The sequence below is a fragment of the Elaeis guineensis genome, chromosome 13 (genome assembly GCF_000442705.2).
Source record: "Elaeis guineensis isolate ETL-2024a chromosome 13, EG11, whole genome shotgun sequence".
In the NCBI taxonomy this organism is placed as follows: Eukaryota; Viridiplantae; Streptophyta; class Magnoliopsida; order Arecales; family Arecaceae; genus Elaeis; species Elaeis guineensis.
In genome coordinates, this window is record NC_026005.2 from 44476376 (window position 1) to 44492817 (window position 16442).

The 16442-nt window shown below is 33.5% G+C and overlaps 1 protein-coding gene across 2 annotated transcripts in view; it reads left to right on the top strand.

The window, feature by feature from the left end:
- LOC105033902 (LL-diaminopimelate aminotransferase, chloroplastic) overlaps positions 1 to 12323 on the top strand; it is a 42946-nt gene extending 30623 nt beyond the window's left edge. For both annotated transcript variants that reach the window (XM_010908873.4, XM_010908874.4), the window contains exons 4-10: positions 3429 to 3545; positions 4665 to 4727; positions 8597 to 8701; positions 8928 to 8978; positions 9273 to 9593; positions 11450 to 11656; positions 11729 to 12323. In XM_010908873.4, the coding sequence (XP_010907175.1) occupies positions 3429 to 3545; positions 4665 to 4727; positions 8597 to 8701; positions 8928 to 8978; positions 9273 to 9593; positions 11450 to 11656; positions 11729 to 12022 (1158 nt within the window). In that variant the 3' untranslated portion in view covers positions 12023 to 12323. The remainder of the gene's footprint in view (positions 1 to 3428; positions 3546 to 4664; positions 4728 to 8596; positions 8702 to 8927; positions 8979 to 9272; positions 9594 to 11449; positions 11657 to 11728) is intronic.
- The last annotated feature ends 4119 nt before the right edge of the window (positions 12324 to 16442 follow it).

Consider the following 16442-nt stretch of genomic DNA (forward strand, 5'->3'; position numbering starts at 1 on the left):
GGAAGGTTCTCATTTCATTTTTTTAATCCTTTGTTTGAGGCTATTTTGGTTATTTTAAAAAATTATAATGACGTGGCAATGAGGTATAGGTTAACATTAATGGACTGTCTAACAGCATGAGTTAGATTGTAGGGTTGACTAAAATATTAATGATGTAACTGTAGGTTTTGGAAACTACTAGGTGTACCTATAATTTCGATCTATTCTTAGGGGGGTTTTTGTAATTTACCCAATAAAAAATGAGTATATTGAAGGAGCTTTAGGAGTTGTGCAAAGTAAGGGCAAAGTGATGGAAAATTGGTTGAGATTGTATGGGCATGTACAATGAAGAGGAGGATTTGCGAAGGTGAGATGCTTTGATTTGCGTTGAAGGTGGTAATGAAGGGAGAGGAAGATCTAAAATAATGTGGATAGAGCTTGTGAGGAAGGATATCAAGGAGAGGAAGATCTAAAGTAACATCAGAGGTGTCTCTAAATAGGAATATTTTATGAATGAGCATCCATAAAGCCGACCCCAAATGGTTGGAAAAAGGCTTGATGATTAAGATTATAAATGAATTTATTGACTACCGTTTCCTTCTACCAAACAGTTGAAATCTTATTCTACATTGTGGAAGAGGAAGAGGAAGAGAAAGAGAAGGGGAAGACCCTAGATGCTCCTAACAAATGCTAATCTGTTTTGTTCATTATATTATAGTGAGTGCATTGTGCATAAACTGTAATTGCACAGATCATCTCGTGCAATAATGTTGTGTTGAAAAATGGCATCACACTTTTAACAACTAAAGTTGAGTCAATTTTCTCATGTCAAATTATTTTGAGAATCGAGACATTTAAGCACAGAATGAACAGAGTTTTGTTTTTGTTAGTATTATTGCGATCTAACTCTTTGTTATGATCTTTTAACCTTTAGATGAGTTTAGTCAGATCAGGTGGACAAAAGTTGCTAAATTACTTAAAAATTAAATATAATTATGTCAGCCTTTTATTGAAGAAATAAGAAAATTTAGGCCTAGCTTCTTGCACTTCAGTAACTTGTAATGATTCTTCAGTTGCAATAGAAGGTACAGAAGAGTGGGAAGATTAGATTTGGATAACCCAAAGAATTCTTTGTCTAGTTGCTTTGAGAGCCACTATTATAAGACTATTTTTTGATCAGGTACTAAGTACTTTAATGTTAGCTTGCTCTTTAATATTGTTGTGCCCCCTACACAAGATCCTAACACTGCAGTAGTGAACTATGAAATTCTGAACTTGTAACTGCCACTTTGAGCAGGGTTGTAAGTGTTTTTTACGAAATCTACCTGATATAATGTGTGAAAAAAGATTCAATGAGAACATAGAAATCACTGCCTTATCTCTGTTTGTTGTACATTGTCATTATTTTTTACTTAATGATCCTTCTCATTGATATGATGATTCTTTTTTAGATCTTAGATCAAGATCTCAGCTTGGGTCCTTTCTAAATCTTGTTATTAAAGAATATCTTTTGGAGCATGAATATCTACTTCTGCAATTTAGGGCATTATGTAATTTTACAATATCAAACCTTAAACCAAGTCATGTGAAACAAGATGGAGAAATCTGGTACTTGATTTGCACCATAAGACTTTGAATTCTGAGGTCCTTGCTTGGTCATTCCTCATTGCAGAACTATTTCACACCTCATCATTTGTACATTGAGGTTTCACATAGCATAGACTACATTGGTCCAGTCTTGTTATTTATTATATGCGGCAATGCAGACAAACTAGTCAGTATTTCCACCCTAAACCTTTGAAACCTTGCTGTCTTATCAGGCATAACAGTAGGCTGAATTGGAAAAATATGAAAAAGCTCTGGCATATGTCTCCTGATGTAGATCCTTATATTGGTGTTCTTCCATTTTACCCCATATAATATAACTATTAATGTGAATATGCGAGCAACCCTGTAGTTACTTCTAGGGAAGCACATCAGTGCTCCTAGAATATTTGGGCTCATTATTTACCCATATCTTTGAATTTATTGTCTGTTGGTTGGGCACTTGATGGAATTTAAGTGCTTATGCTGGAGGAAAATACAACAGAGTACATACCATGATATTGGTTAGACCACATGTATCTAAATTGTTACACAAAACCTATATATGGTTGTTATTCTAGTTTGACTAGGGATGTGCTTGTTGTTGCTTCTGCTTTAGGAAAAAAGGAGAAGCTTAAAGCTAGGTTATCTAGCTTTTCCCTGAAGCACTGTTTTGACTTTTCTTCTTGTAGGACTTTTTACTCCAAACACTTCTTCTATGAAGTGTTTTTCTTCTTTAAAAGTCGGAAAAACACTTTTTTAAAGCAATAGCAAACAAGATGTGCTATGTTGGTACCGGGACACATACTAGTTGCCTGGCTGTACTGAGAAAGCTAGAGCCAGCGAGGGAGGGGGGAGGCAAAAGGGGGGAGAGAGAGAGAGAGCAGGCGGGAGGCCAAGGGAGGCAAGGAGAGAGGGCTTTCGAGCCTTATCCTCTGCAGGTGGTGGGCCACATGGAACAAGGTCTATGCATGTGGAGGGAGGCAAATGGTTTGCTGCCTTCACTTAAGAAATTTGGAAAAAAAATTAGAGGTGGAGCCCCTGTTTCGTGTGGAGGAGATGAGGGCTTGAAAGCCCTGTCTCTCTCCCTATCCCAGCCTCTCTCCCTGCCCCCTCCCTCTCCATCTCTCTCCCCCTCCCTTCCTCCTTTTCTCTCTTTCTTTTCCTCTTCTTCTCCCTGTCCTCCTCCCTTGTCGGATTTCTCGAACCAATGGGTGGGTGGAACCGTGCCTGTCGGCCCCTGGTATAGTTAAGTACACCTCGAACCAGGCAATTCAGTATGGTACTGCTTTCCTTAGTATCAAACATGCCCAAGGTAATGTGATAAATTCTAACTTGTAAAATTGGTAATTCTTGTCATTGATTCAATAGTGAACATGAAACCCACTGAATAAGAACTTGAAGACGCAAGGGGCATCATGTGGACAGATACTATTGAAGGCTATCTTGTTTGCTTATTCTATGCTGTTATATGTATTATGATATGAATGGAAAATATCACCAGCATTTTCTGTGCTGTTGTCACTAGAATGATATAGTAATTTTGGGTCCTAAATTAATTATTATATGAATTTTCTTCGATTTTGAGAACTTAATAATTTTGTTGGCTTGTTCCTTGGAGATGTGTTTTTAACAATTTCTTGTTTTTAAAGTTTTTGAAATTTTTCAGATTCAGATTTTTAATAGGCTTCATGTTATCTGATTCACTTTATTAGCATATTTGGACATGCTATTTAAATGTCATATATATATATATTCCATGTTATATATAGGCTTTCCAAATGCTAAGTGCTATGATTAACATTTCTTTTAATTACTATTAGATTTAAAATTTAATTGTTGGTCTTCATTTTGCTTGAAGCTAGATTGCTAGAAGAAGATCTGCACACATGTTAAAGTACCCTGATGCACAGGTGATAAGCCTTGGTATTGGTGACACTACCGAACCTATTCCAGAAGTTATAACCTCTGCCATGGCTATGGTAATCCATTTTGAATCAAATTTTATGTCTATGTTCTTGTAACTGGAAATATATGTTAATTTTGTAGTCATACAATTGTATAATGGGAGATCCTAATTTCATTGAGTTTTGTTGCTCTGATATAATCATGTGGTTAGAGTTTCTTTATCATATGACTAGGAAAGTAATGCCACTCATCATTCTGCTTAAGTGAGGTCTAAGATTGACTTAACCCCCGTTTTCTTTTAATCATTCTAAAAATTGCACTAGGATTTGTTGACTAAAATATTATATGCATCTGTACCATAACCAGGAACAAGCTCATCACTCTACCAGCTAGCTGAATTCCTTGGTCAATTCTAATTCCTTGCTTGATCATTGATTTGTCATTCTCTACTTTTATATCTCTTCGATGGTTGTTAAAAAGTTCATGAAATTGTTGCTTATTAATTTGTTTATTTGGATTAGTCTTTTATTACATGCTCAGAAGCAACGAAAAGAAATTTGACCAAACAATACTTGATCATTTCATTTTTCTAATAGATGTCTTTTCTCAGTCTGCTGTCCAATTTTGCATAGAAGATACTGCTACTGGAGCAGTTGAGACATATCAGTGTTCCTTCTGATCAGATTTGAATGCAGAAATTAATTGCTAGGAATGATTTCTCATATGTGCTAAACTGAACATTCTAGGTCAAGGTTCATTTTGAATGATAAGAGACTGTTACATAAAAGAGTTGCACGCTTTAAGTTTTAACTTTTCTTTCTAGTCTAGACAGCAATCTACTAAAAAATATACCTGGAAATAGTATTCAGATAGGCTTTATCATGTAGGAGAATTCAAATTGTTGTCTCTTAGCACCTGATAAAGTTAACTATGTCTGCTATGTGGAAAGTTCCCTTTTTTTTTTTTTGAAAAAAAAAAAAAAAAACTATCATGGACAGTTCTCACCAGTTTCCTTGTGCAGTTAATGCGCTTCTTGGGTTTTATTATCTAAGAGCATAATGATGATAGAATAGATTATGAGCTATTATTTTAACTGGCGGTTTTTATTTTTGCTGCCTTTAAAAAGGTTTTCGTGACTAACAATGATGTTGCTTCTGCCATGAAATTAAATATGATTGTTCTAATGTTTGCAGAGGGCACATTCCCTATCAACAGTTGAGGGTTATAGTGGTTATGGAGCCGAACAAGGTGACAAGGTAGATACATTTTTTTGTCCCATCTTTTCTGATAATCGTCTAGTTTTGTGTTTATATACTAATTTATTTATTCATGGTTGTTTTCTTTAGTATGCCAAATCTGAGCCATTATTTGTGCTGCAGTTGAGAGGGCCCTGTTTCTTGAACACGTCCCATATATAGTATTTCTGAGACTAATTTCCTGTCTTTTCTTCCTTAGAATGGTAACCAGAGTTGTTTTCTTTCTTGCATCATTTCTGTTCCTGCATATTGAAATTAGATAGATAAACATGCATACCTGAGCTAATGCATTTTATTTTTTGTACAAATAACTGGTAGCTATTAGGGGAATTGAACTTGTTAACAGTTGAGTATTTTGGGATTGAGGTGAGCCACTTAATTTATTCAATCGAGGCATTTGATTAATGTCTACTTATGACAAGGCCAACTAACTGTTAACTACAGTTTGTTTTCCTGATTGGTGATGAGATTTCTTTTTGTTTGCACCAACTTTCTGGACCGTACAACATGCAAGAAACGTACAAGAAAAGTAATGCTCCAAAACCTTTGATCTGTATGGTTCATAACTTGCAAGTTGTCGTTCATAAACTCATAAGTTTTCTGTCAATTCTAAAGCTTCCCATTTTGCTAGCATAGTTAGGAATTGCTGCTTAGGTTATAATCAATTATGTAAGATGTTGCTCAGATCCTTTGCACTTCTTTACAAGTCCAAGTCCTTACAAGCATTTATCAGCATTTATTAAAACATGAAACAATTTTAGAGCCGTCCAGACCTGTAATTTTCTTTTTCTTGTTCAGACCTGTTTATTTAGTAAAACTAGGGATGAGGATAGCAAGGTGATTTACAAGGAATTGATTTAATGATTTACCTCCAGCTCTCATCTTTTAATTACACTTGCAGGCTTAAAGAAGATGCAAATTTCAAGAGTCCAAAAGTGCCCATGAATGTATTTTATGTTATAAGTGGTCATAGGCTTTTGTATGGTTAAATGTATTTTGTATTAAATTTTTGATTTGGCATTTGATGTTGTTGTGACCTTTTGGGAAGTTGGGTGGAGGACATATGTTAGGAAGGAATGTAGTGCTCTTGTGCCTATGCTTGCCTGGGGCCAGCATGGCAAACATGTGTTCTCTTGCAGATTTTCTGATATACATAGTTGCAAAAAGATACATGATACGATTTCGATGCTAAGAGGAGAGGTTATCTTGCCATGCTAGATTCTCGCTAACCTCTGGCCAAAGGTACGTCATCTCAAGAATTGGGAGATCATTTCTAGATATGGTTGATGACTTGATTCACCAAATCACCCCTGCATCCATTTGAGACAATAGAATGATAGTGACATCGGCTTGATGGTCTCATAGCCTCTCGGCCCTCTCGTATCATTCATGTGATGCTTTGCATGTCTCAGAGACATCTGAACAAAATGACCACCTACCATGTGAGACTGGTGAAGAGAGGTCATCTTCCTCTTGTACAACTACTTGAGGTATCTGTAGAATTTGAGGATGCTTATTTTTCATCTCATACCCAACCATGTGGCAAGTGGCAATTTTAATGATGCCTTCCCATTGAAGTGCAAGTAAATATCCTTGTGTTGAAATCTTTTGGTTCTTGTGTATTGGCATATGGGTTTGAAGATCTTTTGCCATGATCTCTACAAATATTTAAACATTTAATTCACAACTAAGAATTAAATAATATTTATTTAGATGAATCAAGTTCAGGATTTTTATTTTCATTATTTATATTCTGGTCATTCATGTTTTAATTTTGAGTGGAAAAGTGATATGGAATCTTACTTTATTAATTTTATTAATGATTTCATAATAGTTTCATGATAAAAATTCGGGATTTTGCTTATGTCCATTTGTGAGCTACAGCAAAATCATGCTCTTTGAAAGGGTCCATATTTTCCATATTTTTTATTCTTTTTAGTGCAAACAAAATCTTATTTATTTTAGTTTGAACTTTTTCTCTTTTTTTTCTTTTATTTTTTTTTTTTGGGTTGGGGTGGGGTGATGGGGGAGGGAGGATGGGCAGGGAATGGTGGAAGGCCGCCAATGAAAATGATTGGATGATTGTTAATGCACTTGGTGATCTCTTTGCAAAGGGAAGAAAATTTGCTTAACAGAGTTGGAATAGGAACATCAGAGAAAAAAGCAATTAGCATACTGATAACTTTAAAAGAGAGAAAAAGAAAATGACAGTTCGGTATAACTCGAGGTGGATTTTTAAAATGGTAGAGCACAGCTACATATTGATATAGATTTCTTCAAATATAGCCTGAACATGTTCACATTCATCTGTTCTAAGTAGGAAAGTGATTTGACATCTACGGGAAAAAAGGTAGCAGAAATATTCCATCATGATGACCTAGAATCTACCTCTAGATAATTCTGATGTTGGATTCTTCAAATTTAGCTAGATTAGATAATGTTGGTCCAAATCTTCAGCATTTATTTTCTGGATCATGTCCATTTGCTTCAATTCTCAGTTTGTAACCAACTCTAAAAGTGGAAGATCAAGAAAATTGTAGAAAGAGATTTGGATGCTCTAATAAAAGTTTTGGTATTTCTACCAAAAATACTGCATCATGATTGATTCTCTCAAAGCAATCACATGTGACAGTTATTTTTTCAGTCTTTTCCTTGAGTTGGCCTAGTTTTGTAGACTTTAAATATTCCTTCCTGAAATAGGCGCTGGCTTGATCATTTCCTCTTGCATTAAGCATCCCATTGGACTGTTTTTTGAATTTTAGCATGATTTTTTAAATGAATTATTTGGAAAAATTATTTCCTACTCATGGCCTTTTAAATCTCGGTCAGATTTAGTTCTTCAACGAAGAATTTGTAAATGTATTTTCTATTGCACAAATTGACAGAATGAAATATTAAAAGTTTCAGGTTTTCTCAAAGAGGAAAAAATCCCAATATTTGTAATTCATCTGAAGTTCAGTTTTTAATGGAAAATAGGAGCCACGTTCAAGGTAGATTAAGTATTACTATAACTGAAAGGGATGGAAACACACTCAATTGATGAAAGTGATTTGCTGGGTGATCCCAAATAGAAAACAATGAGCTGAGGATGGTGCGGCTAGGTTTAAAAATCAAAATAGTACCTAACTGAGAAATTAAGTGTTCCATCTTTTTGGCCTATATGAAATGACATTTAAAGTAATTGAGTGTTTTTTTTTTTTTTGAATATATTAGTAGAAAAGGGGGAAAGAACAGGGTTAACCATCTAAAGAAACATGTCTTAGATTCTGCATATCAGTCATCCTTCAGATTTTGTTGAATGTCATGCACACATGCGCATATATATATATATATATATATATATATATATATATATATATATATATATATATATATATATATATATATATATATATATTATTATAATAATAATAATAATAATAATAATAATAATAATGATCAACATTTTCTTTGCTTAAAAATTATAAAAAAATTTTAATGGTCCATGGTCCAATTTCTTTGAAAAATGATGCATAGGATTATAGGATGCTTCACTATGGAATCAGGAATTTGATTTACAGAAGAATTTAGAAAATTTTTAAATGTGTTATTGCCACTCGGATGTCTATACATCTCTGAAACTAATACCTCATTTAGGTGAAAGAATGTGTGATCTATATGCCCTCTATTAAACACATTCGTTTTCCTTTTAGTTTCTATCGTTTCTTCTTTTGTTGAATTTGCATTCGCTTGATCAACATTCTCAACATATGGACATTATTGGATGCAATGCATGACTTTATTGTAGCATGTGTGTTATTTTTTGTTCTAAAATTCATTGGAATATTATAATTTCATGGTCATAATGGCTAGTTAAATATGTTGTGCAGAACCTAAGAGCTGCTATAGCCTCAACCTTTTATGGAGACCTCGGTATTGAAGAAACTGATATATTTGTCTCAGATGGTGCAAAGTGTGACATCTCCCGTCTTCAGGTTGCATTATTTTAATTCAGGACTTTATATTATTTGTTTTCCTTTCTCCTGCATCAGGATCCTCTGTTGTACTGTTCACTATTATAAATATTGATTGTTGGTGTTGAATCATGACCACATAATGTTTAACAACATGATTAATATTAAGTATACTAGCCTTTGTTCTTTTAGAAAATCACTAACCCTCATGAAATTAGTATGAGTTACCTGCTTGCTTCACATGCAGCTGCTTTTTGGATCCAATGTGAAGATGGCAGTGCAAGATCCTTCATATCCTGTAAGTTACATTGTACATTTTTTTTCTTTTGCCTCTTCCCTTTTCTCTCTTTTTTTTGGAAAGTTTAACAAGTAATATTTGAACTTTTGCTTCTGCTGTATGGTTTTTAGTATTGTCATTTGGAGTTTCATACTTGATTTATTCATGTGTTTAAAATTTGTCAATGAAGCCATAAGCTGACTTCCTTGTGGATGAACCTCGTACATATAGAAGTAATCAAATTTATCTTGTCCTAAGATGCTTTTGATTTCATCGCTGACCACTTCAGTTAATAAAATAATATTTTGTTCACAGGCATATGTTGATTCAAGTGTTATTGTGGGGCAAACTGGCTTATTCCAGAAGGATATTGAGAAGTATGGAAACATTGAGTACATGCGGTGCACACCTGAGAATGGTTTTTTCCCTGATTTATCAACTGTTTCAAAAACAGATATCATTTTCTTTTGTTCACCAAACAATCCAACTGGTTCTGCGTCATCCAGAGACCAGCTAATGCAGCTAGTGCAGTTTGCAAAGGACAATGGGTCTATCATAGTCTATGATTCTGCTTATGCCATGTATATTTCAGATGACAGCCCGCAATCTATCTTTGAAATTCCTGGTGCAAAAGAGGTGAACTCAATACTGCTAGCACTCTTAGTCATACTATGCTGAATTGATAATTTTACTAGGTTCCATTTTCATGCCTTTAACAAGTTACTGCTTTTGTGTTTTATATTGTCTACCTATGGTGGGTCATATATCCCATCATATCAATTTGTGGTTTAATTCTAATTCATTCAACCCTATGTGCCTGTTGCTTTGAGATATAACTTAGCAGATAGAAATAAGGGACTGGATGTCCCCATAAGAAAATTGTGCCCATAGAATTCAAGTTAGAGGTAACTACTTCATTAATGATAACCAATAAACCATGTTTCTATCCATGGCTTATTTGTTGTAGCCATATAAGGTCAACTCACTCAGAAATGGGTATGCGTGCTAAACAGTGGTCCTAGGTTTGTCAAACAAATGGAGCAGCTGAAGTCCTGCTGGGGCTTAACTCAAGAAAAGCTCGAATCAGGTGTTTAGAGCAAAATGAAATACCCCAAGGTTGAATTGGTGAAACAGGTTGGAAATTAGTTTCAAGCCGAGCCAAAAATTGACCTGCCTTGATCAAGCACGGCTAAATAAAGCTTGATATGTTTGTATCGTATAAACCATAGATTATATACAATAGACCATTGGATTAAAGCTTTGATTGGCTCTTTTCTTTTCTTTTCTTGTTTTTGGTTCTTTAGGTCAATTAAGTATGAGTTCAACCCTGAACTAAGCTTTGAATCAAGTTTGAATCGAGAATCAGGCTTTAATTCAAGTTCAAAGCAAGCTTGATTCAAGCTCGAATTGATTTCTGCTCAAATCAGGATTATCAAGCTGATCAAGTAGGCTCACGTTTGGCTTGATTCAAAATTAAGTGCGAATTGAGCTCATGATAGTTGTAAACAAATCAAGCTTGATCTTAGAGTTAAAGCTTGAAATTAGTTTCAACCATCAGAACCAAGCTCAATCAATCTCACGCAACTGCACCCCTAAGTGGTCCCCCTTCACATCTGCATTCCCTCTCCTATAAGGAAAGCATGTAACACATTTAATCTTTCTTATAACTGAGACTTGGTTAATAGACTAACATGTTCACATAAATGTAGGAAGGACTAGGGTACGAATTGTTTTTTTGGATACACCTTGCCCAATGACCATATGTGTGTGTTGGTAGCTGACACCAATGGCAATGTCAGCCATGTCATGGCTGGAAAGCCAATGTCTTCTCAGATGTTTTCAACATGGAGTCTTTTACAAGTGCAAAGAGTAGACACTCAAGTTATATCAATAATGATTATTTTAGTGAGCTGACATTAGTTTGGTGACAGTTGGAGGATTAGCAATTTTGCAACATTGGCAGATTGAAATGTTGAGCCAATTTTAATTAGTAACTCCTACGTTTAGAAGGCTTTTATGTTGCATTTTGCTGATTGGCAATGTTGTTACTTAGTTCAGCAAGTTCCTTGTTACAGGTCTAGTTAGTTTGGTTGAGGACAACTGGATATAGATTGGTAGTTCAGTGTTGTTAATCATGATAATTCTTCCATAATTAATTTTATGTTTCTTCGGATTTGTATTTGTGTTGAGTGTCTTACTATGTACTTTATCAATGAGTTTCCTGATGTGATCCAACAAAAAAGCGGAACATCAAGAAGAAATTATGTTACTTGCAATTGCAGATTGCTGTATAACGTTGTACTCCTAACTATTCCTTTTTAAGTTCTTGTAAACCTATTAATCATATTAAGATGGGTTTAAGGGTGTCCATCTCCACCTCAATGTGAACCAAGTATAAAGCTAGGTAAGGAACTGATGTCATAATTATATGACCTCTTTCCATTATTTTATCAAGTGACATAAACTGCAATGGCATGCGGACTCTTTTGCAGGTTGCGATTGAAACATCATCTTTTTCTAAATATGCTGGGTTTACTGGTGTCCGTCTTGGTTGGACTGTCATCCCCAAGGAGTTACTTTTCTCTGATGGATTTCCTGTTGCCAAGGATTTCAATCGCATAGTATGTACCTGCTTTAATGGTTCATCTAATATTGCTCAAGCTGGGGGTCTAGCTTGTCTTTCTTCCGAAGGTTTAAAGGTGAGTTTGAAGACATCATGAAATTTATCATTCATTAACATCACATGTTGCTCAGATTTCGTTTACGTGCAGGCCATGAAGGATGTGATCGGATTCTATAAAGAAAATACTGAAATAATCGTCGATACATTTACGTCACTTGGTTTCAATGTATATGGTGGGAAGAATGCTCCCTATGTTTGGGTGCACTTTCCAGGTCGAAGCTCATGGGACGTCTTTGCCGAGATTCTTGAGAAGACACATCTGGTTACAACCCCCGGCAGCGGGTTTGGGCCCGGGGGTGAGGGCTTCATCAGGGTCAGTGCCTTTGGTCATAGAGGAAATGTTCTTGAAGCTTGCAAAAGATTGAAACAGCTTTACAAGTGAGTAAGAATGGCCATTTAAGGCACCATGCAGTTATTGCTATTTTACAGAAGTTCACAATTTCCCGGTCTCTTCATTGACAATTTTGTCTTCTGTTCTATGATATTTAAATTTTTGGGCCATGGATTAGGAGACGAATGCGATACTCTAGTATAGAATGAGCCATTCTCCAGAATGTAGTATGCTTTGGGGGTTTTTTAATTTATTTAGGAGGAAAACTTTGCATTGTTGGAGTTGACCAAAACCCATGTATGAGTTCAGGACTTGAATATCAGCAAATAACTCTATTCTTGTTGTTGATGAACTTGTTTCATTACTTCGCCGGTTTGACATTCCTGATGTCCATCAGATCTTGTGCACTGTTTGTTACAAATGCTGCTTAGATCCTCGATAGGGTTCTTCATTTCCAATGTGGCTTCTTACTCCTAAAAAAGAAAGGTTCCTCGCACAGTCTGGTTGATCAACTGTTCGAGCATTGCGATTTGGTTTTGGATACCCTATCCTTTTCTTCCTAAGTATGGAAAAGGTGATTGTTTCAATGAATTGGAAATGTCATTGAATAAATGTTTTGTCATTTTATGTTGGTTCTTAAATCAATGGAATGTATACTGCCAGTTTAGAAAGGATTGATGAAAAGTATTGTATCAGTGGTGAATGAGTGGAATTCTTAATCATGTAATCTGTGTCAGACGTTTAGCTGGAATTGTTGCTGTTCTCACGTCCAAGACCTGCAATTCTCTCCAGTGATGACTCGAGTGGCTAAAAGGCTGATGCCGTAATATCGGAGGAAGAGCTTGGTGTGTAACCATATTTAGCCTGCACCCTTCATTTTTTTTTTTTTTTGGTAGAATGCACCCTTCATTTGTTGGTAACTCACTGATTGCTCTGTAATTTACCCTGGTGAATTTGACTGTCAATCATAAAAAGGATAGGAAAAAGAAAATTAAAAGAGAAAAATGAAAAGGTACTAGTGGGTCATTTGTTCTGTTTGTGGATGTTGGAATGCAACGCAGAATCAACATAGGAACTGGAAAGACTATCAGCTCTTATTAGGATATTTTTAGATATTATTTATTAGAAATAAGGGGGAATGGGCATGCACTTCCTCTTTTGAGATAAATTCGAAATAAAAGTATATCCAGGATTTATCTTAATAAATTGTAGGTCTTTGCATTCTACTGCATCCTCATCGTATCGAGCATGTCATGCTAAACGGTGCAAATACTGAATTACCATGCAAGTAAATTGACTTCTGGTAACGCATCACATTTCTTGCATCTTTCTGTAATTTGGATAGAATTTTGTCTAGGGAATATTAAAAATCGAAAAAGATTAATTTGTCAATGATTAAAGCAATAAAAAAAGGAAAAAGAGTGAAACCGTATGAGAATGGTTAGGCTTTCTTTTCTTGTTTCAATCATTGACAAAGATCTCCTTCAATTATGCTTTTCTTTGTACCTAGATCTGGATGCCATTTCAAGTTAATTAAAGGTCAGTTGATATTTTTTGAAAGTTCATTTTTTTCAATGAAATTTAGTAACAAAAGAACGATTTTCAATGTCTTTCTCCTATGAACTGGATTCTCTAACAAACCCCACTTAATCTTTACTTTATTTTGCAAATGATATAAATTCAAGGGGATATATTGGTCTCTCTTCTTACCTAAGTTGTTTATGTATGTTTTTGGGCTAAAGTTAGTGCAGAATGCGCCTGCTTGGGCGATTTTCTTTCTACAATTTGGAACAAATATTTAATTTGATATGATAAAGAATGATGTTCGCGACAAAATTCTGCATGAAAATTAAACTTGATTTTTCAAATTTAAATGTTGAATTCTAAATTATTATGAAAAGAACTAAAATATTGATTGTGCCTCATAAATGTCATTTTTTATTTAGTTGTTTTATTCATTTTAGGTATAATATTTAATTAACATTCTTCTAGATTTAGGAACTAATACCTAATATAGCATGGTAAAGGATGATTTTCTCAGCAAAAGTTTGCATGAAAACAATTGATTTAAAATTTTGAAAATTTAAACATGTACTTTTAATTTGTTATAAATAGACTTTGCCTCTCCCCATTTAATTCAATTTACTTATTTTTTTAGTATAATATTTAGTCGATTTTCTTACTACAGGGTAGAAATTAATATTTAATTTAATATGGCAAACAATGGTGTCCTTAGCAAAAGTTTGCCGGAGAATGGTTCACTTAAAATTTTTGAATTTTAAATATTAAATTTTAGTTTACTATAAAAAATTAAATAGAGATCATCTCATCCCTTTAATTTTTATTTAGTTGATTTATGTCTTTGTTTTTCATATAGTGGTCAATTGATTTTTACAATGAGGTGACTATCATCATCTTATGGTTTGATGTTCATTTGTAAAGCAATGTTTGGAACACACTAAATCAATGTTTGGCTTGAGAATTAGGCCTTCCCCATTCAAGTTAGAGAATATAGAACTTGTTTGGTTCACAGAAAGTGAAAGAAGAAAGAGACAACTCCTGAGAAATGGAGAGGAGGCTTCTTATTTGATGGAAGTTTTAAGAAGAGAAAAAATAAAAAAATCTCTTCCCAGGCACTTCTCATATTTCATGCAAAGTGAAAATCTATAAGAGAAATGAGTTTTAGAACTTTCTATAGGATGAAAATTGATGGTGCTTTTTTCTTTTCAAAAATATCCTTTTAAGATCCATAGCTAAGATTTTACAAAATATCAATAAATGGTTAGGATGAAATACTGAATAGTGATAATATAATATTATATTAATATTATCATAATATTTATATAAATATAATATAATATTTATATTTATACTAGTATTCTAATATTTATTATTTTTTAATATTTATACTAATATAATATTTTTATTAATATTAATATATAGTATTTATATTAATATAATATTATATTTATATCTATTTTAATAAATTTATTATCTTAAAATATTAATATATATTAGTATTATATTAATATAATAAATTGTTATGATCTAATATTATATTATAATATATTAATATTATATCTATATTAATATAAATATAATATTATTATTTGTATAAAATTTAGAAATAAAAATATATAAATCTATTAAGGGTATAATAGGTATTCTATATAGTTTTTTCAGAAATATGGGTGTTCAACCGTATATAAGCCATTTTGTAATAAAATATGGCTAAATCCCTTTTTTTGGGGGGGAAGGGGTATAATGGCTATTTTTGAAAAACTAATCTTTTTAATCCTCCCAATAGCCATAAAACAACTAATTTAAGAGATATTTTAAAAAAATAAAAATATTAGATTTCTATAAATACCTCCCTCTTCTATTTTCACCACACCAAACCAACTCTCCTTTCCTTCTCTACTACTACCACTCTTCTAGGAATGTTTAGCAAGTATTCAATTAGCAATTAGCAAGTATTCAAGTGCTATACAAGAGGAGAATTAGTCCATCTATTGGAGCTTTGGAAGCCTTTGTTGAGGTCCTGAGGAGGAGTGTGGAGCACAAGAGGAAGCTCACAAGTCTCCGCCTACAGCCTACCTCTATTCAGTTTTTTTGTTTGATAAATTTTTTTTATTTGTATAACTCATATTTAGATATGACATCTTATAATGAGAGTTATTTTGACATTCTCTCAGTTTTAGAGAGAAAAAAAAACTACTATTCCTCCTCTCCCTGAAACTAATATCGAAGGTCAAAGCTCTGCCTCTTCTTTCCATAAGAGTACTAATGCTGTATAAAATGACTTTGAAAGAGTTATAGTAGATGGAGTTTTAAAAGCAAAATATAAAAAATGTGCCAAATTGTATAGTTGTGCTAGTAGCAAGAGAACTGATCATTTGAAGAGATATCAAGAGAGTCATATTATGAGTGATACTCGTCTTCAAAGCTCCCTTAATATACAAAGGGGTAGTCTCGTAGGTAGTTTTGCATATAATCATGAAAATCAAAAGAAAGCATTGGTCAAATAGATAGTTAAGGATGAATTATCTTTTAGCTTATATTAGTCTTTTTGAAGAGTATGTTCAGTTAGTCTTACAATCTACTTATAGAAAACTAGCAGACGTACATTTGGAAGAGTAGCTATGACTAATTTTTTAGCAATGAAATAAAATCTGATCCAATCTCTCTTTGTCCTAAATTCAAAAGTATTGTTAACTTTAAATATTTAGACAGCATCTATTAATAGTTATTATTTTATTACTGTTATTGCTCATTATATTAATAATGATTGATTATTAAATAATTGTATTCTTATTTTTCGTGCTTTTAATTTTTCACATTCTAGGCAATAAATTTCTAACGCTATTTATCAAACTACTTGTACATATGGTGTTAATGATAAAATTATGTCTGCTATTTTTTATAATACATCTAATAATAATTTTACTGTTAGATTATTGAAAGACTATTT